Raw genomic sequence first — 25,485 nt, 5'->3', positions numbered from 1 at the left:
ATGTATCGTAAATTAGTTTCGTTTGCAAAATAAATAAATAAATAATAAAAAGAACCAGTAATCATATCCATGTACTATATGATACTTGCAACACACGAAAAGGGCCTCAGTATATGAAATATATGTATTAATATAATAAAACCCTAAAGCACTAATGCAATGTAATTCAGTCCCTTACAATGACTACAATGAGAACTACAGTACATTCAAGGTATTCAGTAACTGTTGCTGTTACCGTTGATAGCTAAAGATGAAATTGTACGTTTAATTTTTAATTCTTCCATTGCACGTGTGTTCCTTCCGTTTCTGGCATCAGTGATTGTTCACTACGCGCAGGAACAGCGGAAGAGACATTTGCAACTGTTCGATTCTGTTCCAGAGCAAAATGCAGTTGTATTATCATTCAATAATTCTTTACTTAATTCTGGATAGTGGAATATAGCGCATAAAATGATTATCTTCTTTCAATAAACATCCAGAAAATTATACATAAACAGGGTTCGTCACGTTATGGAACACATTGGGCTACACAAAGCCAAACACACGCAAACGAACGTTTCACTCAGCTTTACGTCACTGTCACGTGATTGCGATGAGACGGCTTAATGGCAGGGAGCAATTCTACAATAACAATTCCAAATGAAAGTACAAGATAGAAAAAAAGAGGGATCAACTCGCATTTTACTGCAGTGAGGACAGAGAGTGGTAAAATATGTGGCAACCCAATAAAGCAATAGATTTAATAGAGCATGGAGGGGAGTAGGGCACATGGCGTAGGGGTGGAGGGGTCGATGAGAGTGAGGGGAGGAAGGGCGTTTGAAGGAGAGCACAGGCAATATTAACCGGGTCTCCCAGAGCTTCGGTACCACTGATCGGTCGGACGCCACTACATCCACACCCAGGTAATCAGACTCGGTGCGCGTTTTCATTTCTTATTTTTATTTCCTTATATAACGTACGTGAAAATGTATCCAGTTAAGTGACATTCAATCCCGGTCGATAACATCTGGAAATTTAAGTGATCGTTCATCTGCCCACAGACTAAACGGAAAATTTAGTTGTGAAGCACCGAAGTGCAGCAAGACCATTTTGTTTGCCATCGGTGTGACTGGGAAAGACCGGCCAAGCGTAATTCGGCTTATTTTGTGCTTCCATGGTTTTCCGTTTTCGTACACTCTGCTAAAATGTTTGCATTCATTTGCTGCTTTGCCATCAACATGAGCAAAATGCATATTGTTCCAATTTTTACTCTGTAAACTTCGGAGAGGCGACTATATGCGGGTGAGGGGGTGGGGTAGCGAGATGACGTGATGAGAATTATTCAGGTTATTTTTTGTGCTTGGATATTACATGTTACTGTTGGCATATTCGTGTCGTATTTAAGCAAAGGGCTCGCAAAGTAGGCGCAATTACTTAAACACTAACCCTTCCATCTACAGCAGTGTCGTCTGACGAGATTGTGTATTGCGTAATTTCCTATTACAGATAGCTTTAGTCTAGTAAATATCTTGGGAGAGATAGTTGTATAAATGTCTTATATTAACCATTTAAATTTCTTGATACACTGGTTTTCAACATAAATTTACTCCACTCTTATGTATGTTAAAACCTTAGCCATATATTTCTACCTTACATTGTGAAATTCGTTTCTCGGAAATAGAACATACATATCGTAATGACTGAATACCGTGACCAGTTCGTGGGCGCCGTTTGGTCGCGCAGGAAATCATGTCAACTGGCACGTAGGTATTGATAGTACGAAGAAGGCATGAAAGATTTTACTTTGTCCAAACGAATTTGGGAAGGTCTTGGATAATCAAAGAGTTATTTAAACAATAGGAATTAGATGATGACAGGGAACATTGAGTATTGAACTATTAGTTTCTATCTGTCGTTTACCATGAATTCAGTTAATTTTTAATAACTATATCTAGGCACAATAGTGCGTGTTGACGTACTTTATCGTAAATTGTTGTTCGCCGCAGAAAGGCCGGCTTAATCCGGGACCGCCGGTGGTGTCGCTCAATCGTGTTGCTTTTATGATGCAATCGTAGTCTGGCCTAAATGAGGGACCTGGTCACGCCTACCCAGATATATCATGGACGAACGATTTTGATCGATAAGTGACTAGCTCTTTTCTTACCACTACCACCATTACGTTACCGTCTAGGTTTGACTTGCTGGCAGTTTGTGGGGGGGGGGGGAGGGGGGGCGGTTGTCTTGCGTTTCATCTCACGTCTCTCTCTCTCTCTCTCTCATCCTCGTCTCTCTCTTCATCTCTTCTCTCATCTCTCTCTCGTGTTAAAAACTTCTTGCCATCGACCACCTGGGAAATGGCAACAGAGACAGTTTCATACCGAGCAACACTATATTTTGCTAAATTTACGCAGACTTGTTACCAGGCAAGATTTTTACTACAGAAAAACTAATGGTACCATTAATGCTGCCAATTAAATAATTTTTTTTTAACTTCACTAAACAAATTTGCCGTGCACCACGAGGAAAACGAAACTGAAATAGAACGCGCATTTCAGAAAAGCAAATTGGATGAAACCTGTCTGTACGGCTTGATTTAAAAGTAGGAGAAATTTTTATTAGACCAAACGTCACCAGCTGCAGAAATTGTCCGACCTACTGCGCGTCAAACTACATCGAAAAGTGGTAGTATTGTCACAGCAACTGCCCAGGAAAGTGATATCTATTGTAAGCTGTCTATATTGGGACATTGTTTTCAATACAGTAACTAATACAATTAATAATGGTTTATGATATGACTTGTACAACTCTGCAACTCCATAATTTTCACGAATATGGGTGATGTTTATATGATTTTAAAATTAAACCCCCTTAAAAAAATCGACAGTATCTATAACAAAAGTAAAAATAAATCGACAGTATCTATAACAAAAGTTATTATAACATATTGAACTCTCACAACCTACAAAATCTACAGCTGGCAGCCAGCCCCCACCTTTAACATCTCCAGACCCCTCCCAACATACCAATACGATACAATGCCTTACATTCCGTCCTACAGAGTGGCGTAAGAAATAGCCTGTGCCTTTGTCTGGTTAGAAATAACCATTTAAGAGATTCAGGTGACGTTATTTTCTTGAAGAAAAGTCTATCGGATTTATTTCTCCAATTGGTTAATAATGATTTGTTCCCAATGTTTCGTAATTTGTGGCACACACTTACAAATTTAAATGAAATAAAAGAATAAACATGTACAGTAGTACTACACGATTAGTTTTATGTCGAAATCAGCCTAAAAACCTGAAGCCTTACTTACTTGAATTTTTTCCCTGCAAATTAATAGACCGTTTCCAGGGCAATGTAGGTATACCATATTGAAAAGCCAAAGCATTCACACATCTGACTTTCCACAAGGGACGCGGAAAACATTTGCTCTACATGTTTATCTAAATGATATCTTCCAAACATTTTAAATTAATGCTTTAATAGTTTTCAAGTGTTTGAAAACCCTGTGACGTTATTAAGCTTAATGCCGACCATTACTGACACAGTTTCGACACGAATGCAAGCACGAAGGTGACGGAAATTGTAGGTTTCGTTTCTTCTCATAATAATGGTGTCCACGAACCTACTGATGCCTGATCACATAGTTAAATGAGGACGGACAAGAGTGAATTTTGTTTAACCCAATTTTCTATTTAGGAGCGCAACAATGAAACCTGTGAGGTTTTGCTCAGAAGCCCCTATAGGTTCGCTTGAAGGCCAAGTCAAGGTGACCTTCACTGTGGACGTTTGCTGGGTGGAACGAACGTGGGGGGAGGGGGGGGGGCAGGTACGGGAGAGGGTTGCGTGGGTGTCGAGGAGACCCGGGAGTCACTGGTGCCACTGGCTGAAAGTGAGGTGCCAGAGGAAGATCGACCCTACGACTTCTAGATCAACAGTGACACTTCGCGCTAAACATTATCACTCAAAGTTTTCTCTGGGTTTCTATTCTTGTTAAGGTATTTATTTTACCGTCGGGTACTTGCTTCACGTCCCTGATGGTAGCGTCCGACAGGCAATAATTACAGATGTAAAATTAAAATTTTTTCTCTTTCCAGGTTAAAATTAGATCTTTAAATAATTTCATAAACTGAGCCACTGAGGTTTTTATTTTTATTTTTTTTTTTTCATTTCTTGCCAGATCCACCATGACTACCTACTTTAGCTACCCCGATGAGGCCCTCCAGAAGGAGCTGAGGAGGATTGCTGATGCCATCACTGCCCCTGGCAAGGGCATCTTGGCTGCTGATGAGTCCGTGTCTACCATGGGCAAGCGCCTTGCAGATATCAAGGTGGAGAACACTGATGAAAACCGCCGCAAGTACCGCCAGCTTCTCTTCACTACTGACCCCGTAGGTTCCCAAAATACAATGAAGTACAGCAGAGTGTAGCATATTCAGCTATTAGTCACAGTATGACACACGCACTCGTACTTCGTTACCCTATAATTTATGCCCATAGAGGGAGGAACAGGAATGTGACACGTACTCGGTATTTCATTGGAAAAATGTCCCTTTTTTTGCATTCCAAGTAAGAACTTCTTTCAGTTTTCTTCTGAAGATAGAAAAAGCAACGCCCACAAAATATTAACTTGTTTGTTTGTAAGTATTTACTTAGTTTTTTACTCAAAACTCAATTAAACAAGTTATAACTCAATAATTTTGTGGGTTTCTTTTTCCAACTCCAAGTAAAATAAATTATTAATGACCACTATTTACAGCTGGGGGTTGAACTTGAGCATGACTGGTTATTTCGGTTGCGGCCCTAAATGGCAAAATAAAAGATACAATGACTTGGGCAGTCACAATTAGTTATAGAGCATTTCCGTGCCGTTTAACGTTGGTATTTATTTATATAATAGTACTCCACCTTATTTAACGGTAAATGCAATTTTTCAAGTACTCGCTGGAGTAAAAATTTTAATATTTCGATAATACAACTCCATTGATTCTTCTGACAAGTGGACTGGAGCGGGATTTTAGTAATTTGTCTTAATACCTATTGCAGAATCTGCTTGTTCTGCCTTGTGATTATCATAAAGTTGAATATGCACGAATGTCGCAGATAAAGCTCTGGCTACCTTAGCATTTATCTGTACGCATGTACAAAACATTTTGCCTTAATTCTTGGTTAAGCTGAATCAACTAAGTCATGATTGCTGCTCTTACATTCGTAGATGTCTGACTTTACTGTACGAGGTAGTGCGTGTGATCCCTCAGGATATGACATTGCAGACTTGGCTCTGAGCCTTAGCTTACGAATGATTTTTATTAGGTACATTACAAGGAGAACTCACATATGTATATGCGTAGATGAAATCTGAATACTATGTGCTATTTTTTTTTATCATTACTGAATTATTAATAATTCAACGTTTTCTTCTTTCGCAGTCTCTCTCTCAGTACATCTCTGGTGTGATCCTTTTCCACGAAACTGTTTACCAGAAGGCTGATGATGGTACTCCATTTATCCAGCTCATCAAGGAGAAGGGAATCATTCCTGGTATCAAGGTTAGTTCATTTGCTTTTGGTTTTTTTAACGTCTTCAGAATTTTATTTTATATCTAGCGAATGCAGTAACATATCTTCACATGTGACCATGGTTTCTACTGCTAGTGATCTATGTAGTAAATCCATTAATGATGTAATCCAAGTAACAGATTTTTTTTCTTGGTTTTGGATAGGTTGACAAGGGTGTTGTCCCATTGATGGGCTCCGAGGGTGAAACCACCACCCAGGGTCTTGATGACCTGTCGCAGCGCTGTGCCCAGTACAAGAAGGACGGCTGTGACTTCGCCAAGTGGCGCTGTGTCCTCAAAATTGGCAAGAACACTCCCAGCCACCAGTCCATGCTTGAAAACGCCAATGTCCTTGCCCGTTATGCTTCCATCTGCCAGATGAATGGCCTTGTCCCAATTGTTGAGCCTGAGGTTAGTTTAAGGTGGTGCATTTCGTCAAGTTGTTTATCAATTTTATATTCAATTGATATTCTAATTCCATTGAGGAAAAAACTTCATGCTTTAAACTGTATTTTGTAATCAATTATCTATTTTTCCCCAGTTCATTTTGTTTAATTATAAAATATTTAACAGGTTCTCCCTGATGGTGATCACGATCTTGACCGTGCTCAGAAGGTCACTGAAACTGTTTTGGCCTTCGTGTACAAGGCATTGAATGACCACCATGTGTTCTTGGAGGGTACCCTGCTGAAACCCAACATGGTCACTGCCGGTCAGTCTTGCTCGAAGAAGTACACCCCAGAAGAAGTAGCCAAGGTTAGTTAAACATATATGAAAAAATTGGGTAGTTGGTATACATTTACTGAAATATTTCCACTAATTTATTAACTTATAATGGTTAGTGCTAAGCCATATTTTCTGTATTAATTCAGTTTTGTACAGGACCAGATTTGTCCACATTGCTCTTGCTGAAATTACTAGTACAGTACCAGACTTCTTGTTGAAGTGCAACACCAGACGATTTGTGATTTTGTTTCCGCCGCACCAGACTTTCTTGTTAAAATTGTTTGTGCAGCACTAAACCTCTTTTCAGTTTTTATATACATATTTACTGGGCCAGTCATTCTCAATGATGACCCTTGTTTCAGGCCACTGTTGTCGCCCTTTCCCGCACAATGCCAGCAGCTGTTCCCGGCGTCACTTTCCTGTCTGGTGGTCAGTCTGAAGAAGAGGCATCTGTTCATCTTGATGCCATCAACAAGTGCACTGAAGCTAAGAAGCCTTGGGCTCTTACCTTCAGCTATGGACGTGCTCTTCAGGCTTCAGTACTCAGGGCATGGGGAGGTTCCGATGACAGGGTCAAGAATGGTCAGGAGGAACTCATGAAGCGTGCCAGGGTAATCATTTCGTGTTTCTTTTAAATTTACTCCACACTTGCATCTAGTCAACAGTGAAGGTCAAATGTTAGGCTCATTGCAGGATTTCAGAGCTGTTCTATGATTTCAATTTTCACTGTTGTTTTCAGTTGGTTTATCCCAGAATGGGGCTCTTAAATTACAGAGCAGTCATACAATATTAAGTTTGGCATGACCCTTTTACTAAAAATTGATTGTCTATTGAAACTGGCGTCACAACATTTTTCATTCAATTTTACAGGCTAACAGTGAAGCTGCTGTGGGCAAGTATGAACGTGGATCATGCCAAGGATATGCTGGAGATACTGGTCTCTTCATCAAGGACCATGCCTATTAAGTACCTTATTCCCCTCCGAAGGTCAGAGGCTTGATTACATATTAAGGTTATGTCTAGGAAGGAGGCTAGAGGAGAACAAGGACCACTATACATCCTGCATCCTTTTCCATCGGCGTAGAATGTATCGGAGTAATAATAAGTCCTTAGCACCAATCTAAGAACATAGCTAGAAAGGCGCCCTCTTAGATTTATATCCAATATATTGAGAGGGTGCCAGTCATCAGTCACCGCAACATTCTGACAAGTTGAACAATATGCCGTAATCACTGTTGTGTTGTGACTGATGCAGTACCTGTAAATTCAGTCTATTTTAAGAGTTACTGTTTTTGTTGGAGTATAAAGAAAGCAAATTCCAAGTATAGTAAATTTATATTTCTTTTTTTTTCATATAAAGTCTATCTTTAAAGTGCATTTTTCTGCATTTGAGGATTTTGGTTTATAGCTTTACCTGAGAAAAATGAAATCCTCACTCGTTTCCCCTCTTGTCTTTGGTAAGTCTTCAATACATTTTTGTAACAGTATTTTCAGAACGGTATTGTGTAAGAAGCTCGTTACCAAGTTAGACTGCATTTCCCTGTATTGGAACTTTTTCTCTTGTAAAGAATACAGTGTTTAATTTATTTTTAGTAGGAACTTGCAAGGTTAACGTGAATCAAAGCAATGTTTACACTGCACATGATACTGACCCTTAAAATCACATGCTGCTAAAATAGACTTTGTCGTTTGCAATGGGGCAGATTGTGAAGCAGGTCAAAGACAGGCAGTCAATAGAAATGCTGCTGTTCTAGCCAAGACAGCAGAGAGAAAAGATCATTATTGTAAAAGACAAGGAATGTACATTTGTATATTGGTATAGTGTAAATGTGAAAATGTGAGGGTGAGAATCGCTGGTTTATCGATTACGTTCAATTCCCACTCCCTTCCCTTTACAGATCAAAGCTATGCGAGGCACAAAAATTTTGGTTCTTGAATTTTTAATATTCGCATATTAATCGGGAAGACTTCTTGACCATTTTAGGTTCATTTTGTCTTGTAATCCCATCACTTCATGGTATATTATATATATATTTAGAATCTTAATTTTTGAAATACCTTGCACAGCCATTTGCTACCAACTTATTTTTAATTGTGAGGATGTCAGCACTAAGAACTGTAAAATGCTATATCATAAATAAATAATTTTTATTTACTGGTCTTTATGTTTACAAAAGCACCTCTATTCTTTATTTTTCAAGCTCGAATGGATTGAATATCCATATTCGAAGGATCATTCCAATCAGGCATCTAAAAGAGGACTAAGGGCAATCAAGATAAAATTAATTCTCGGCACCCAAATGGTTATTATTGTTTGAATGGCACTACTGTAACAGACCTTTTTTTTCCTCTCGACTTCTCCAGTTGCTTTAAGGAACATTTCATCCATATCCTTAGTCTTTTAACACTTCACTGTGCAGCTAATCTAACTGCATCTTCACTCGATTATCACCTTTTACTCTGACAAATCAGTTCTTTAGGCCTTCCATATTCTTGAAATAATCCAAACGAACAAGACAATTGCTTGCAGTTCAGTGCATACACTTAAAATTTGGAAAGGCCTCAAGTGATTGAGAGTTGCATACGTGAATTATTTGGGGAAAGTGGAATGCAAATGTGACTACACTGATAAACCCAGAGGGAGTGGTTGGCAGCTATGGCAATACCTCACGTGGATGCAGCCTAGCTTAGTAAACCATTGCCAGTTTTAATACAACACTCAAAACTGCAGATAACATTGATTGGAACTGTAATATTAAATTTAAGTCAAAGGCCCCGGGACCTATGAGGTCATTCATATTATCTTCAATCTTACTTTCCACACACGACTTTTCACTGTCAATTTCCATTTCAGCACTGAATGGCCTTGGTTGCCCCAGTGCTTGGCATTAAGCCTAAAATCTTCTAAATCTATACTCTTGTGGGTATGCATATTTGTAACACCAAGTTCTGACATGAAAAAGTGGCTTATAAATGTCACCGAATCTCATGTTTGAGAAAATTTCTCAAAAAGTAGGCTCAAGGCCAACAGAGTGCAGGTACATAAATGGCACTGACTTCTTGAGGTGGACTGCTGTATTGTATCTCCAAACACTTTATATTATCCAGTTTTGATTTAGATTTTAAGTAGCATATAATGTAATTTATTTGCTAGTGACATTAATACTTGCAACACTAAAGTTGGGCTGCTACTCATTAGAACTGAACTTACCACCCAACAACTTGTGAACAATGGCTTCCTCTTAACACATCGGGGACATGAGTTACCAGGAAGATTATGGACCAGTGGTATAGCAATCACTAGTAGGGAATCAAAAACTATTATGAAGGGAAGATAATTCGTTACTTCATAAATCAAATGGCAATAGCCCAAGAAGAAGATAAAGCATTATGTCAGGAAACAACTGCCAACGTCCATCCTGTTAGCAGCTCCTCAGTGGCGTGGTTGGTACGGTCTTTGCCTGTCACCTCGGTGGCCACAAGTTCGATTCTCTGTTATTCCACTGAGGGGTTAGAGATGTGTATTTCTGGTGATAGAAGTTCACTCTCGACGTGATTCGGAAGTCACGTAAAGCTGTTGGTCCCGTTGCTGAATAACCACTGATTCCATGCAACGTAAAAAAGTCATACAAACAAACAAACATCCTGATAGCAGTATGACTGGTTAAATGCCATCGTATGGCATTAATGAAAAAGGAGTCTCATCTCTTCCTTAAGAATAACGTGGGTCTATGCGCAACTGAATTCCGAAGAAATAGCTGAATATACTACATACACATCAGCCACTGAAAGGGATGTGGGCCTCCCCAAGCTTCATGTTCTGAGATGATGAAGACTCTTCTATCCAGGAGACTGACCAGCCTCCTTCAGGATGGTGGCATCAAGCAGTATTACCAGAAAAAGCACGACATCAGTCTCGCTAAAGAACTATCAGTAGCAGGGGCAGCAATATTGAACTACAAGAATCCACGGAGCCTTTCCATTCCCGAGGATTCCTACATTAAAAAGAAATACAAATAATTATAATTAACGTACAACATGAAGAATTGATTCTATTAGCAATTTTAAAACGACTTTGCGAACATCGGACACACTCCTCCAAGGTTTATCACCCAACTCACTAAGACGAGAGAGAGAGAGAGACAAGGATTATTTTGTCGAGGGGGCCCCCTTGTTTTAATGGTATATATTTTGATGCACCAATGGTACATCTCTCTCCTTCTCCACTCCTCCCTCGCTGCAACCCACAAGTCATCTACCAATTACGTACGTAATTCACTGATCTAGTGTTTCACAAACCGACAAGGACTTGTGATTTAAACTGATTCATCGTCACTCCCTTGACTAACTGTATCAGCAGATATTAAAAATGTATAAGGTTTAAATTAATATCGGTAAAGTCTTTTTTTTCTTCTTCTTCTTCCAGTAGCTGCAATGGTTACTTCTTCCGTTGTCTGCTAAGCCACTGCTAATGTTGACGTGGAAAGTCTCTTCCTCCAACGACTGGAGTTCTAATCAGCGCTCATTGGGACTGCCATGGTCCTCACTGGATTCCTCCTCGGTAACGGTCGCACTCGCTCTCTCGACAACTGCTGGTTTCTTCATTCACTTCCTTCTCATTGTAGCTGGACAAGATCAAGGTGCTCTTCATGTGAAGTCTTCAGTTCTCTGCCAACATCAAAATTGTAGTCCATGCAAGAATATGGATTAATAGAAATGGTAAAGAATTTGATGGTCTGACCAGAAAGGAATTCTCTCTTTCTGTAGCCTCCTAGCTTAGGCTATTGTGCGTCTACCTCACAACTATGTAAATGGCCGATGTTTGAATCACGAAAGGAACGAAGAGGGACAGATTGTATGTTTCCTATATAGCCCAGCACCTCTGTTAACCGCACACACTACCACCTAAGTTGCTTAGAACTTCAGTCATGTAAAGAAGAGGACACTTTCCATGATGTCAACATCAGCAATGGCTTAACAAACGGATGGATGGGTTATGGAATCTAAGGACAGGCCCAAGCACAGTGACCCATTTTGGTTATTCAGCGCCGTACTGGAGTGAAATAAATAATTTAATGATTAATGAAATGTAAATGAAGGTGATGATAACCTAAACGGAATGACAGTGTTGAAATCATAGTTCATAAAAAAAAATTTAAAAACAAAATATAGATTGAACATTTAAAAAAAAAATCAAAAATTAAAATATAAATAAAAGTATGGGTGCATACGCTTGCATGCATTATGCAACTGGTAGAATTAGATCTTAGTAAAATAAGTAGAATATTAAAATGTATATCAATCTTTTTATGAATTTTGCGAGGTTGTCGATATCAACATGGTCTTCTAAAATATCCAAGAGTTATTTCCCTGAAAGACCCACTTTCCTGCGGGCAGCACCATATAATATTGGACAAGACACCAGAATGTGCTCAACTGTAAGACTGCCACAACGAGTACAGACTGGAGTATCACTTCCATCAAGACTAAAGTGTTAATCGAGAATGACCAATACAAAGTCTTGGAAGAATATATGAAAACATCTTAACCAACACTCAAGGAAAGACACTAATGAAATAAATTTAAACCTTATCCATTTTTAATGTGTACTGATACAATTATGGCACACAGTAAAGAGTGACAATGAGTTTATAAAAAAAATAGTAACCATAATCTATTTTTTTTTTTTACGAACTTGACAAAGGCTGCTTTTGATGACTCAATTTGATTTCTGTATTGAATCTGTTTAAACCACATCTGAACACTTGAACAATGTCATTTTCTCACACAGTATTCTTACATGTTTCTTTTTTGTCCAGATATATAAACACAGGCAAGGGCAAAACAGATGCCCTTCATATTTGAGCTCAGCTCTCCCAAAAACCGACCCCCTAAAATACAAGGAAAGGAGAGAAAAAACAAGAAGAGCTGTAAGGCTCGACCACGAAGGAAGGTATGTATGCCCTTCCATCAGACGAAGAAAAATAGCAAGAACACAAGTGGAACATTCATTCATACGGGACTCTGAAGGTCCGTTTCCTTTCTCTTGATTTACACGTAGTTCTTGGACAGGAACGTAGACGTTAGAAGTGAAGTATCTCTCTCTCTCTCTTTCTTCCATCAATCGTAAGAGATGTTCGAGGATTTCATATTCCAGTACTTCTCTTCAACCTTCCTAAGTATGTGTTTATTATCTTACTCTACAACTGTCCCATCGTTCGATTTCTTGTCGGGAGGCTGTTTTGTGTGTTCATCTCTCGTACAAAATGTCAAGTAGTGCTTTCTTTTAGCTCTATCATTATTCACTTCGATAAAATGTCCCACGATTATAACAGGTAAAGTAATCAGCTTCATTATCATAAAATATTCACCACAAGTGATAAGAGATGAAAGGCCACTTGATAAAGGACAAGTTCTCGACGCCATGCTATGAAGCGAGTGATCCGTGGGAAAGACTGATATCACTCTACTGGCATATCGTCCCCTCGCCCCCACCTCTCACTCTCTCTCTCCCTTGCTAAAGTGAAAAATCGGGTATTCAATACCTTGCTGAGGTGATAATTAGGCAATTTCAATACCTTGCTGAGGTGATAATTAGGCAATTTCAATACCTTGCTGAGGTGATAATTAGGCAATTTCAATACCTTGCTGAGGTGATAACTTTTAGCAGGGTGATAATTAGGGCATTTCAATACCTTGCTGAGGTGATAATTGGGTCAATTTCAATACCTTCTGAGGTGATAATTGGTTTCAATCAAGGTACCTTTGCTGAGGTGATAATTAGGCAATTTCAATACCTTGCTGAGGTGATAATTAGGCAATTTCAATACCTTGCTGAGGTGATAATTGGTCAATTTCAATACCTTGCTGAGGTGATAATTAGGCAATTTCAATACCTTGCTGAGGTGATAATTGGGCAATTTCAATACCTTGCTGAGGTGATAATTGGGCAATTTCAATACCTTGCTGAGGTGATAATTGGTCAATTTCAATACCTTGCTGAGGTGATAATTAGGCAATTTCAATACCTTGCTGAGGTGATAATTGGTCAATTTCAATACCTTGCTGAGGTGATAATTAGGCAATTTCAATACCTTGCTGAGGTGATAATTGGCAATTTCAATACCTTCTGCTGAGGTGAATAATGAGGAAGTTCAACTAGCCTTGCTGAGTAGTGATACTTAGGCAATTTTCAAATTACCTTTATTGCTGAGGTTATTAATTGGTCCATTTCAATACCTTGCTGAGGTTGGATATTAGGCAATTTCAAACCTTGCTGAGGTGATAATTGGGTCAATTTCCAATACCTTGATGAGGTGAATAATTAGGGCAATTTCAATACCTTGCTGAGGTGATAATTGTTTCAATTTGCTGAGGTGTGATTTAATTGAGGCAAATTTCAATACCGCCTTTGCTTTGAGGTGATAATTGGTTTCAATTTATTCCAATACCTTTGGCTGAGGTGAATTAATTTAAGGGGCCCAATTTTCAATACCTTGCGAGGTGATAATTAAGGCAATTTCAATACCTTTGCTGAGGTGGAATAATTGTCCAATTTCAAATACCTTGCTGAGGTGCTTTAATTAGCAATTCAATTTAACCTTGCTGAGGTCGATTGATAATTGGGCAATTTATTCATACCTTGCTGAGGTGATAATTGGTCAATTTCAATATCTTGCTGAGGTGATAATTGGTCAATTTCAATACCTTGCTGTGGTGATAATTGGGCAATTTCAATACCTTGCTAAAGAGATAAATCGGCCATTTCAGAACTACCTCATTTTATGGTGGTGGGACTGAAAAATAATAAACAGGAAATTATCTCAACTATGAACATATAATGGACCTTATTTAAAGGAATAATACTCCAGCACACTTAACAAGTTTAGGCAGTGTTTAAAACATATAAAAAATCGATGAGAATGAGATTTCTCGCCTCTTTTATTATGACTATTTGTCAAGATAGAATCACCTAAACAAGGCTTGTTAAAATCAGTGAACCCGACTAGAGATTAAGCCGGCTCGAAGAATGTGGAAAACAAGACAAACGGGAATTTAGATAAAATAAACAAAACTACAGTATACCTGTTGGTATACTCTGATTGATAAAAATATCAATAAGAGTTGGACAAGCTAAGGCAATGGTACATGCCACTCTCAGAACTTAAGTTTGTTTGTATGGTTTTTTTACGTTAAATGGAACCAGTGGTTATTCAGCAACGGGACAAACTGCTTTACGTGACTTCCCAACCACGTCGAGAGTGAACTTCTATCACCAGAAATGGAATTGCCGAGAATCAGAACTTAAGCGCACTAACATTGGTAACATTGTCGAGAGTACCTTCCAAAGTTTCAAAATTGGTAACACTGTCTGGAGTACCTTCCAAAGTTTCAACATTGGTAACACTGTCAGGAGGACCATCCAAAGTTTCAACATTGGTAACACTGTCAGGAGGACCGTCCAAAGTTTCAACATTGGTAACACTTTCAAGAGTACCTTCCAAAGTTTCAACATTGGTAACACTGTCAAGAGGACCGTCCAAAGTTTCAACATTGGTAACACTGTCAGGAGAACTGTCCAAAGTTTCAACATTGGTAACACTATCAGGAGGACCGTCCAAAGTTTCAACATTGGTAACACTGGTCACGGAGGGACGTCCAAAGTGTCAACTTGAACACTGTCGGAGGACCGTCCAAATTTCAACATTGGGTAACACTGTCAGGAGGACTGTCAACAGGCATGTAGGAGAACTGTCCAAAGTTTCAACATTGCACTGTCAGGAGTACCTTTCAAATTATCAACATTGGTAACACTGTCAGGAGGGCTGTCCAAAGTTTCAACATTGGTAACACTGTCAGGAGGACCGTCCAAAGTTTCAACATTGGTAACACTGTCAGGAGGACCGTCCACAGTTTCAACATTGGTAACAATGTCAGGAGGACCGTCCAAAGTTTCAACATTGGTAACACTGTCAGGAGGACCGTCCAAAGTTTCAAAGTTGAAAGAATGAAAGATTAATGCTAAACAGTGAGACAGAATGTGGTTGCTCAATTTCTGTAACGAAAGCAGGGCACATACAGTTCCTAGGGTGCAGGCATAACAAACATACTGCTTTAATTTCTTATAGAAACAGAAGCCAAGAAACCTGACCAATTAGGAAAATTCCAGCGAAGCAATGGTCTAAACCTTAATAACTCCTGGGAAAACAACAAATTCTAACAACATTGTTTACAGCAGGACTTCCATAGCTCTAATTTAATAACAGATTTGCGATGAATATACTTTCGTGAAAAATGGACATTTATACCGAGACTAAAGTTTTTGTAAACCAATCAAATTCCATGAGCCACGGCGCCACCCAAACTTTTTAACCGTACTAGATCACCGGAGGGGAGGAGGCCTATACAGATGTTCCCTACGACACTGAAGTCCGATGGCTGAGCAGAGGCCGAATCCTGGAACGTTTTCTTTCACTGAGGAACTATATCGAGATGTATATCAATGATAAGATGCCTGAACCTAAAAGTAAGAATGGTAAGCTAGTTTCAAGTTTCTTTTCCGATTCTGAATAGTAACTAGACCTAGCATTTCTAGTGGATATAACTCTGCACTTGAACATTCTTAACACCAGGCTGCAAGAACGTGACCAGCTGATCACAGAACTCATGAATCATGTCAAAAGTATCCAAAACAAACTTATACTGTTCCAGAAGCAGGTAGAAAGGGCATCCTTTTGCAATTTAAATCAATTCAAACAATTTTTAGTGAAACTGTGACACCCCTTGACTACAGCAGATTTGTCGAACATTGTGAAGACTTGAAAGTAAACTTTGAGAAACGCTTTCAAGATCTCCATGGAAGACAACAGAGCCTATTTTTGTTTGAAAACCCTTCCTTGTGAATGCAGAGGATTTTAATGATGCAGATTTGCAAATGGAAATACTTGATATTCAGGCTAATTCTGCTCTTCAAGGACTCTCTACCAACCACACACTTGTTTTGTTTTATGAGAGTAGACAGAGAAAAGCTACCACTTATTCATCACAATGCTTGCTTTTGGGCTGTTCAGTTTGGTAGCACCTACATATGTGAACAATCATTCTCTCTGATGAAGGTAAATAAGTCTAAGTACGGCACCAAAATTATGGACAAACATTTGGAGGCCATCCTGTGACTCGGAATATTGCCACTGAAGCCAAATGTGGAAAAACTTGAAGAAAAACATAAGCAGTAAAGTGGAAAATAAAGTAAAAAAAATCTGAGCTGCATTTTTCTTCTTTTTTATTATGTACATACCTTATACAACAAAATTTCTATTTTGTTTCAAAATTCAAAGAATTTCAGTAATATACTATAGTAACTGTATTCCCAGATTATTGCATATTATTTTCCTTTCTTTGTAATAATTAGTGTACTGTATTATTCGGTAAGACCAATTTCATATGTGTAAATTCAGATGAACCCAAATAATGTATTCTTGGTAAACCAAGATGACCAGCAAATTAAGTTGTAATCTTCAGTCTTGCCAATAAGTGATTACCGAAGCTTTGATGTACCTCGAGACCATAACCAAGTGCATAATTGAGAGGTACCCTCTAAAAAATTCTTAGGTTTAGCCCTGCGGTAATCTGAATCGTAAAAAGAATGGAATTTGCTTGCTTTACATAAACTTTAGTCTCTGTATTTTGACTTTAGATAATAGGGTAAATGTCCATTTTTCACGAAAGTATATTCATCGCAAATCTGTTATGAAATTAGAGCTACGGAAGTCCTGCTGTAAACAACATTGCTAGAATTTGCTGTTTTCCTAGGAGTTATTAAGGTTTAGACCATTGCTTCACTGGAATTTTCCTAATTGGCCAGGTTCCTTGGCTTCTGTTTCTATAACAGAAGAGGAATTCGAAAAAGAAAAAGGCCACGAACACAATTGAGATTCCTGATGGTCTATGAGTAAGCCTTTGTCTTGGGCTAAATGAAGGGTCTTCTGAAGGTCCTCCGTGCATTGGTTTCTGACATGAAACAAATAAGTCAATTGCTGATGCAGCCATCCTGTCAGAGGAGCTAGTACTCGCGTGAAGATTGCGGTGCCATCGACAGTCCGAAGCCAGAAAGGCAGCTTGAAGTTTCAGCACATTGATATGATCTTGACGCTCCTGGTCGGACCATAGGCCTGAAGCCAGGTGTTGCAGTACCTGCGTGCCCCATCCTTCCTTGGATGCGTCCGTGAACAGGAACAGATAGGGTGGATGAGATTGGATAGGGGAGCCCCTCAACAGGTTCGCATCGTCCAGCCACCATACGAGATCGGAGAGCATGTTCTCCTCCACTAGGACTAGATTGTGAGGAGAATCCTGACTTTGCAACCAACAATTCTTCAGACCCTGATGAAAGGATCGAAGGTGCATCCAACCATTTGGAACAAGGCGTTCCAGAGAGGCCACATGTCCCAGCAACTTTTGCCACTGATGTGCTGGCAGCTGGGACTGTCGAAGGAAGGGCAGAGCGACACTTCGGAAGCTTTCCAGTCTTTCCGGTGTCGGAAAGGCTTTCCCTGCAATAGTGTACAGGATCATACCAAGATACACCAGTCGTTGAGAGGGCTCTAGAGAGGACTTCTTGTGGTTAACCATGATCCCCAGATCATGATAAAACGCCATAACCCTGTCTCGGTGGAGACAAAGCAGTTCCACCGAGGGTGCCAGTATTAGCCAATTGTCTAGGTAACGCAATAGACAAGTGCCCTGGCGATGAACCCATGTCGACACTAGGGTGAACACCCGAGTCAAGACTTATGGAGCTGTGGAGAGACCAAAACATAGGACCTTGAATTGGAACACTGTCCGCTACAACAAGACAAAGATACTTCCTCGACAACGGATGGATTGGGATCTGGAAGTATGCTTCTTTTAGGTCGATCGTCGTCATGTAATCCAGAGGACAAATGGCCTGTCTGACCGTGCTGGGGTCTCCATCCTGAAAGGGGTTTGCTGAACAAACTCGTTCAGGGCTGAGAGGTCGATGACCAGTCTCCAGCCTTCATACACCTTCTTTACAAGAAAGAGTTGACTGAAGAAGCCTAGAGACTCATCGAGGACCTCCTTGAGAGCGTCCTTCCCTAGCATGTCCTGGACTTCCGCCTGAAGGGAGAGATCCTTTGTCGATCCCTGACGATAGGATGATGAAGTCTTCAGGGGTTGAATCGGAGGAGGGGGCGAGTTGATGAACGGGAAAGCAATACCTGTGCTGGAGGACAGTCAGTGTCCAATCCTTTGCCTCTAGGTATTGCCACCTCATCCATCTGGCTTGCAGGCCTCCCCCCACAGGTGGCAGAGTGCCCTCCTCACTGGTCGCAGTGGACTCTCTTCCTTTTGCCCCGTTTGCCTCACCCTCGACCACCCCTGGTCGGAAAGGGCTGCTGACCTCTCGGCCACAGAGTGGTGGAGGCAGTGGGAAAGGGATCAGCCCTGGCAAGAGGGTGAGAAACCCTCATAGATGGAGAACCAGGGCAATGTTGAGCAGAAACAGCAGGAGGTTGGGGCCGATGAAAGGATGCTGCACGGTGCAGCAAAGAATGCTGGCTCGCTCTCCTGAAGTTTCCGATCACCTTGTTTACATCCGAAGATGGAAAGAGGGTGAATCCCTGAAGCAAGGCATTCCTCAGGTCGGTCACATCCTGAGGAACGACAGCTCGGTCAAGCCTTGATGAGACCGTGTCCCTGTGCTTCGCCACCAGGTTGGCAAGCTGGTGGACTAAGAACTCCATAGCCTTACCTCTTGACAAAACAAGGTCATGGAGCTGACAGGCCATGTCCGCTTGCTTGTCAGGCTGATGTGGAGTCTCAGAGGTGACAAGAAAGCCCACCTTGCCACCCCAAAAGTCCAACCATGAAGTTGCTTGCAACGCTGCCATCGTGGTTTGTTCGAGCTGTGACATCGCCTGGGAAGAGAGCATCGAGGTTCTGTGTTGAAGTGTCTGGAGTGAAACTCCAGGTGCCAATGATGTTACAGTCAGGTTTATGGGCAAGGGTGAAGGCTCAGCCTCTTGGGCCACATAGTACCTCCTCTGCTTCTGGAAAGCAAAGGGGAGTAGCTTAGAGGACTGAGATGCCTGCAGCCAGTCCTTCCTTGCTGAAACTTGTCTATCGACTTTGGTCAGAGCCTCCCTTGTCAGGGATGACAAGGGCAGCTCAAACAGGGACCGAGCACCTCGATGGGTGCAACAAAGAAGGTCGACTGCCAATGTACGGCCTTTCTGAAAAGTAGTTGGAGCTTCTCCAAGGCCGTTTGCCTTCCAGATGAGACCAATAATCTCGTGGAAGGTGGTTTCAGCTGCCGCATCTTCTAGAACAACTGGAGCAGCTAGTTCTGGAAGGTAGCCAGCTGAATCGTCGGTTGCCTCATGAAAAGCACCCTCCCTCTGCGCACCCAGACGTGAATGAGAGGGGTCCAGTCTTGAAGAAGAAGGCCAAGTCTGTAGCTTTTCATGAGGGGCAGCAGAAGGTCCAGGAGCCGAGGCCCCAGAGCCACAGGAGCCCTTGGAGGCTCGGAATCGTGAGGGCGATTCTTCACTGCCTTCTAAAGGTCCTTATGCCACCATCGGACAGCCCCTTGCGAGAAGGGGGAAGGTGGAGTTGGAGAATGCCTGTCTGCTTCTGGCAAAGCTGGAGGAGAGAGAGGAGATGGAGCCCTCTCCACAAGCACTGTTGGGGCCCTGTCAGGAGGATCTCGGCTGGGTTCGAACTCAGTGGGGGAGATATGATACTTCTCTACAAGGAAACAAGCCCTTGGAGATCAAGAACCTCGAGAGGTTGGAGGTCTGGACTCGTAAGGAGTCATGGGATGTCTTTGCTTCCAGAGTGCCTCTCGCCTGACGTTAAGCACTCATGGCAGCTTAGGGTTAGTAAATCACCTTAACTGCTCTCCCAATTTCCCAAGAGGAATCAGAAGGTGGGCTGGAAGGTCATATGAAGGAGAAGGGGCCCGCTTGCGGCCTTGTTCTAGAGGAAGAGTTGGGGAATGACGACCTCTGATCAACGGCGAAAGCCTGTATGGCTGCCTTTTGGAAGGCTGTGTTGCAGCTTTACGAGGGTCCCGAGGTGAAGATGGGACCCCCGGAGAAGGAGCAGATGATGGAAGTTCTGAGGACGGGTACTCCAACTCAGAAGTCTCCGTTTTTCTTGTCGAAACACTGAAAAAGACAGAAGAAAAAGGTTCTACAGGTGCGTGTGTATCGGCAGAAGCAAGGGCACGTGTCGGTGCGGGCGCGCTCACAGGTTCTGAACATGCAAAAGCGCATGCAGGCAAATGGCGCGCATATTGGCGTGCGGGAGAACGTCTAGAACTGCATGCATCAGAAAAGCATGCGTTAGAATGCGCTGGAGAGCGTTGATGCTCTACCGGTGAAAATGCGCATCTTGTAGCGTGTAGAAGAAGAAGAGCGTTCTGAAGAAGGAGCACGTCTGGGGCACGATACTGGAGACTGAGAGCGCCTCCTGGAGTGTTTAGAAAAACACTAGTGAGCGCTGTCTAAAAGAAGGATGTGTAATCGCGCGTGCTGTCGGAGCGCGCTGTCCAGGAGTAACAAGGCGCGCATCAGGAAGGTGTTCTTGCTCTATTGCCGCATGCGCAGGTGTAAAAGGGGGGCACCTGTTGGCGCGTTGTCCCTGAGGGGGAACATGTTCTCCCCATGAGGAAGAGTGTCTCTGCGACCTCTCTCCAATGAAGGTTCCTGTGCACGTGCCGAAGCATCATGCACTGCAGGGGAGCGTGCAATTATCGAAGCCTCCTGTACATGTGCCGTAGCATCGTACATTGAGGAGAGTAAATCCAACAAAAGCTCCTTTGTGCATGCTCTATCATCGCACAAAGACGAGGAGCTTACATGTGAAGGTCTGATAGTTCTCGAAGGAGAGAGCAGGTCAGCACGTTTCTGAAAGTAGTCTTTACTACTTCTCTGAGAGTCACTGCTGGCTCTTTAAAACGTCATGTCAGGAGGAGTCTGAGGACCTCATCCAGGGACAAGGCAAAGCTGCAAGGCCGGCATCCCTGAGGGTGGGCAGACAGGACGGACCTGGTCAGCATCGAAAAGAGCCTCCGCAGGAGAGGGCTCTGGGGGGCTGCATCGCAGAGGGAAGGGTGTCTTCCTTAACAGCATGGGAGGATGAGGCTGACTCGTCAGAGGAGACTAAGGAGGAAGATGCAGCCCCACAGGAGAGTGCCGACAAAAGTCTCTCCTTCGACAGCAGGCTAGGAAGTTCCAATGAAGGCTGCAAAACACAAAGGGCATCATCAACACATACTGAAAAACAAGGCTCATCCTTAGAAGGGCCAGCCCTTCCCATTTCACCAGGGGAAACGGGCAGGTCTTGCTCTTTCAAAGGCTGGCCTCTTATGTGCTTCACTCCCAGAGGAGTGAGACGCCGAAGGTCTTGAAGGACGAGTCCCTGACGAGGAAGCAGAAGGGGTGTGACTGCGGCAGAACACTAGCATGGGGTGTGACTGCGGCAGAAGACAAAGCATTGGGGAGAGATGAAAACCCCTCCCACGAAGGAAGGGTAGACACTCTACGATGCTCCCTCTTACTATAAAATAGCTTCCACTGCTCTCTAGGCCACGCATGACATTCCGGGCAAGGATTCGTTACGGTACAAACATTAGCACGACAAATGCTGCATGTGGAGTGTGGGTCTGTAGCTGAAGATGTCAGGAAACCTTGAGTTCCCGGGCACATACATTGGCGAGGCCGAGAAGGAGCAGAAGAAGCCATAGTACAAGCAGACACACACACAAACATAGAATCACAAGCGAAAACAGGCAATGAACTGGGTAAAAGGCCGAGAGAGAGCAACCGCCACTCTCACCCAGGTGATTAATAAAGACTGAACGCAGTGGCATAGGTGCATGGTCCTTGACCAGCTTTAACCAGATATACACACACATTGCCACATCTCACAAGATTCCTTGCTTTTCATCTGCAATTTAACCTGATCCACCTAGGCGCTAGAAAAATGATCCTATTGTTAAGGCCGAAGGTTTGTTCGTGAACGAACAAACACTCAACAGCACAATGGGCAGAGAGCGAAAAAGTACGTCTGATTACCATGGCGACCGAAAGCAAAGTGGAATGTTTACATCCAGTCGGGCAGGACTCCCAACTAGCAGAAAGTAGTTACTGCCTAACTACCTTGTTAAAACCTTGTTAATATAAAGGGCCGAAGGTTTGTATAATGTGTAGGAACAAATTTTTGGTAAAACAGCAGACTATTATTACTACTGTGCTCATCAGCTTCCATGCAAAGTGGGCATGTGTTTGGTACCAGCCCAAGGGGATGAACTTAAAAGCGTAGTAAACAAAAGCCATGGTAGAACTAGGCTACCTATGGTACCTATAACTCTGCATGGCTTATTACCTTGGAAACTGAGTTTGTGAATAGCATTTTGGTTTCTTATCGAGAATTTAATGTTATTTTTTGGTGGTTGACTGTATACTGTAATTAACCTCAGAATTGATATGGTATTGTATGCTGGGCATCTTGGAATGCTATCATGCATGCAGTGTTGCATTTGGTAAAAAGTAGAGTTTCCTTCACAGTGGAGGGGGGTTTAGGTTATGATAGGTCAGGATGGGTTAGGTTAGTACCTACAGTTCATTTTATAATAAATTTCCTTATCCAATCTCTTCTTGAACATATGGCTCCCATATGCCTAGCGTATGCACAGAACCATTCCAGTGGCCATCATAACAACGACTTGTCCGTTCTCTCTCTCTCCTTATGGTTTACAGCATCCAAAACAACCCCATTCCCAAAGGGTCCCCCATAATTGACCGACAATAAACACCACTACCTGCTTCCTCAGCAACACTAAAATTATAGAAAACATCAATTTCCAAGGTAATAATCCGTGCAGAGTTATTCCATAGTTTTACCAGACATAAACAAACAAATAGTGCTAAATATTATGGCGGAAATCGGGCAGCGGTAGTAGTCTGCAGTTTTACCAATGCTTATTATGGAAATCCATGACGCAATCTAACTCTTACAGAGATATTTAACATTCATTCATTCCAAGAGATTGGTGTTAATCATGGTGCTCATAGGAGTGGATACCTAGGTAGTACCTACTACCTACCTAAAGTAAAAATTTATCCCACATTCCTTTCAACACCAATTTATTTTTTACTTACCTTTACCTTCATCCAAAGACTTTCCTGACCACTCGGAAGTATCTTTTTTTTTTATCTCGATTTAAATGGGGTGTCCTGGTTACAGCTAATCCTGGAATACCTACTACCTATAGGTAAGTGGGACTGAGTGCCAGCCAACCTAATAACTGCCAGGTAGGTATACACCCTATGTGCCACCATCGGACCGCTTTCATTTTGGGTAGCAATATCATACTTGGTCTTCTTTCTTAATTTCTCTGAATAGGGTAAAAAAACGCATGGTACAGGGGTGGACCATGTACGATCAATGTGTACAACCCCAAGAAAAGTACATTATAACGCTTCCTGACACTGGAGTAGAGGTCTTTAGCTCCGTTTCTCACCAACAAGTCGCGACTGATTGCCCATTTCCGATGTCAGGATGCGTTATAATGTACTTTTTTTGGGTTTGTTCACGCTGATCGTACATGGTCCACCCCTGTACCATGCGGTTTTTTACCCTACGTACTATTTGAATGCTTTGGAATACCATCCAAAAAGTGTTCCTAAGCCTTGGGTGGAAATTAAGTTTTTTTTTTTTATGTTGTATTAGGTATAGCTAAAAACACAAACTTCAGCATTTTTTGCTTGCAGTTTTCCTGTTCTGAGTTCTGGTCTACTTGATAAGTAGAGGTAGTATTGTGGAGAGGTCTTTTCTTAATTCTAGTTCTCATACACTTCTCAGCATGCCTCAGACTATATAAAGTGACACTAAAAAATTGTCAATATAGCCTATAGTACTACAGCACTATTTGTTACCTACTCTGACGAGCAACCAAACGTCTTAATCGTAGTTCTTTCTAAGCTTCACAACTGTTACAAGTCAAGCCTCAATGTTTCGAGTCTAATTGAGCTCTTAACTTCACATAAAGTTATGCATTCATCTTTTCCAAGTGACTAGCCTAAGCCCATTTTCATTATTCATCTTGTACACGCTGACCAAATTTTATTCTACACACATTTTCGTTTGGAGAAGAGGTAGTAACTGGTAAGGAATTGAAATTATTGAACCTTTCGATCACAATGGCTCCGACGATTTCAGCTGTTTATGCCACTATTGCTTTCGAACTCTTGCAGTATTTACACGTGTGCTCATGATATTCTTGAACAGTGGCGGGCCGCGGACTGGGTCTAAGAATTGTGGTTGCCAGGTGACAAAAGAAGGGGCCCACTCCAACCCTCAGCCATAATACTATAAATGAGTTCACATAACAAATACATAAAATATTTGAAAATGCACATGTGGAAACACAGAAGACAAATCACTGGAACGTTTATTTTTTCTAATAAGTGTAAATCACCTAGACATAATGTAAAGTAATGCCAAATATAGATAAATAATTGCCTAGCTGAATTTCTAATCAAGTTTAATGACATGTATAGTAGTGTTATTTTGAAATTTTTGCAAATTAAAAATATAATTCAATAAACCTGTAAAGCAAATAAAAAAGATACATATAGCCTGCATTCTTTATACGTTTTCTACTTAAGTTTTCTTTCAAATAATTTAGACATATATAGCATTTATCATTAATCATACATATGTCAAATTTTATCACCTCCCCTTTATTTAGTCTAGCCCATCAAAAGACTAGATTTATATGGTTTTGATTACTTACTTTCATAATTCTTTATGAGACCCTTGTAAAATACACACACACAAAAAAAGTATACTTTCAATACAGAAGTATAACATGCAAATACCAATTTATCAAGAATTTTGAAATAATAATGGGATATATCTAAGCATACTTGTACTGCACAATTTGTATATAGACAGCTAAAAACTACAAAAACTTATTACGTGCAGCCCACTATATTAGAAGCAATCGCTTAAGTTCACTGGAGGATTGTGCAAATCTGTTAATAATTACTTCATTGTCCAGCTCATCTAGCATTTCCTTGTCAATGGATAGTAACATGTAAGATTCCAAGTTTTCCTTAGACATTGAATTTCTTAACTTTGTCTTTATAATTTTCAGTTTTGAAAATACCCTCTCGCACTGTACTTGGGTAACA

The 25,485-nt window shown here is 41.3% G+C and overlaps 1 protein-coding gene across 1 annotated transcript; it reads left to right on the top strand.

Annotated features, from left to right (window-relative positions):
• The first annotated feature begins 747 nt into the window (after positions 1-747).
• LOC135219850 (fructose-bisphosphate aldolase-like) lies at positions 748-8,417 on the top strand. The gene is made up of 7 exons (XM_064256960.1): positions 748-902; positions 4,160-4,370; positions 5,409-5,528; positions 5,702-5,947; positions 6,110-6,292; positions 6,625-6,873; positions 7,133-8,417. Exons 2-7 carry the CDS (start codon positions 4,167-4,169, stop codon positions 7,226-7,228), a joined length of 1,098 nt encoding a protein of 365 aa, XP_064113030.1. The 5' UTR covers positions 748-902; positions 4,160-4,166; the 3' UTR covers positions 7,229-8,417.
• Positions 8,418-25,485: the final 17,068 nt, after the last annotated feature.

Source organism: Macrobrachium nipponense, chromosome 1 (genome assembly GCF_015104395.2).
Source record: "Macrobrachium nipponense isolate FS-2020 chromosome 1, ASM1510439v2, whole genome shotgun sequence".
Lineage (NCBI taxonomy): Eukaryota > Metazoa > Arthropoda > Malacostraca > Decapoda > Palaemonidae > Macrobrachium > Macrobrachium nipponense.
Note: the sequence above shows the minus strand (reverse complement) of the source record. Positions and strands in the feature narration are given on the sequence as shown.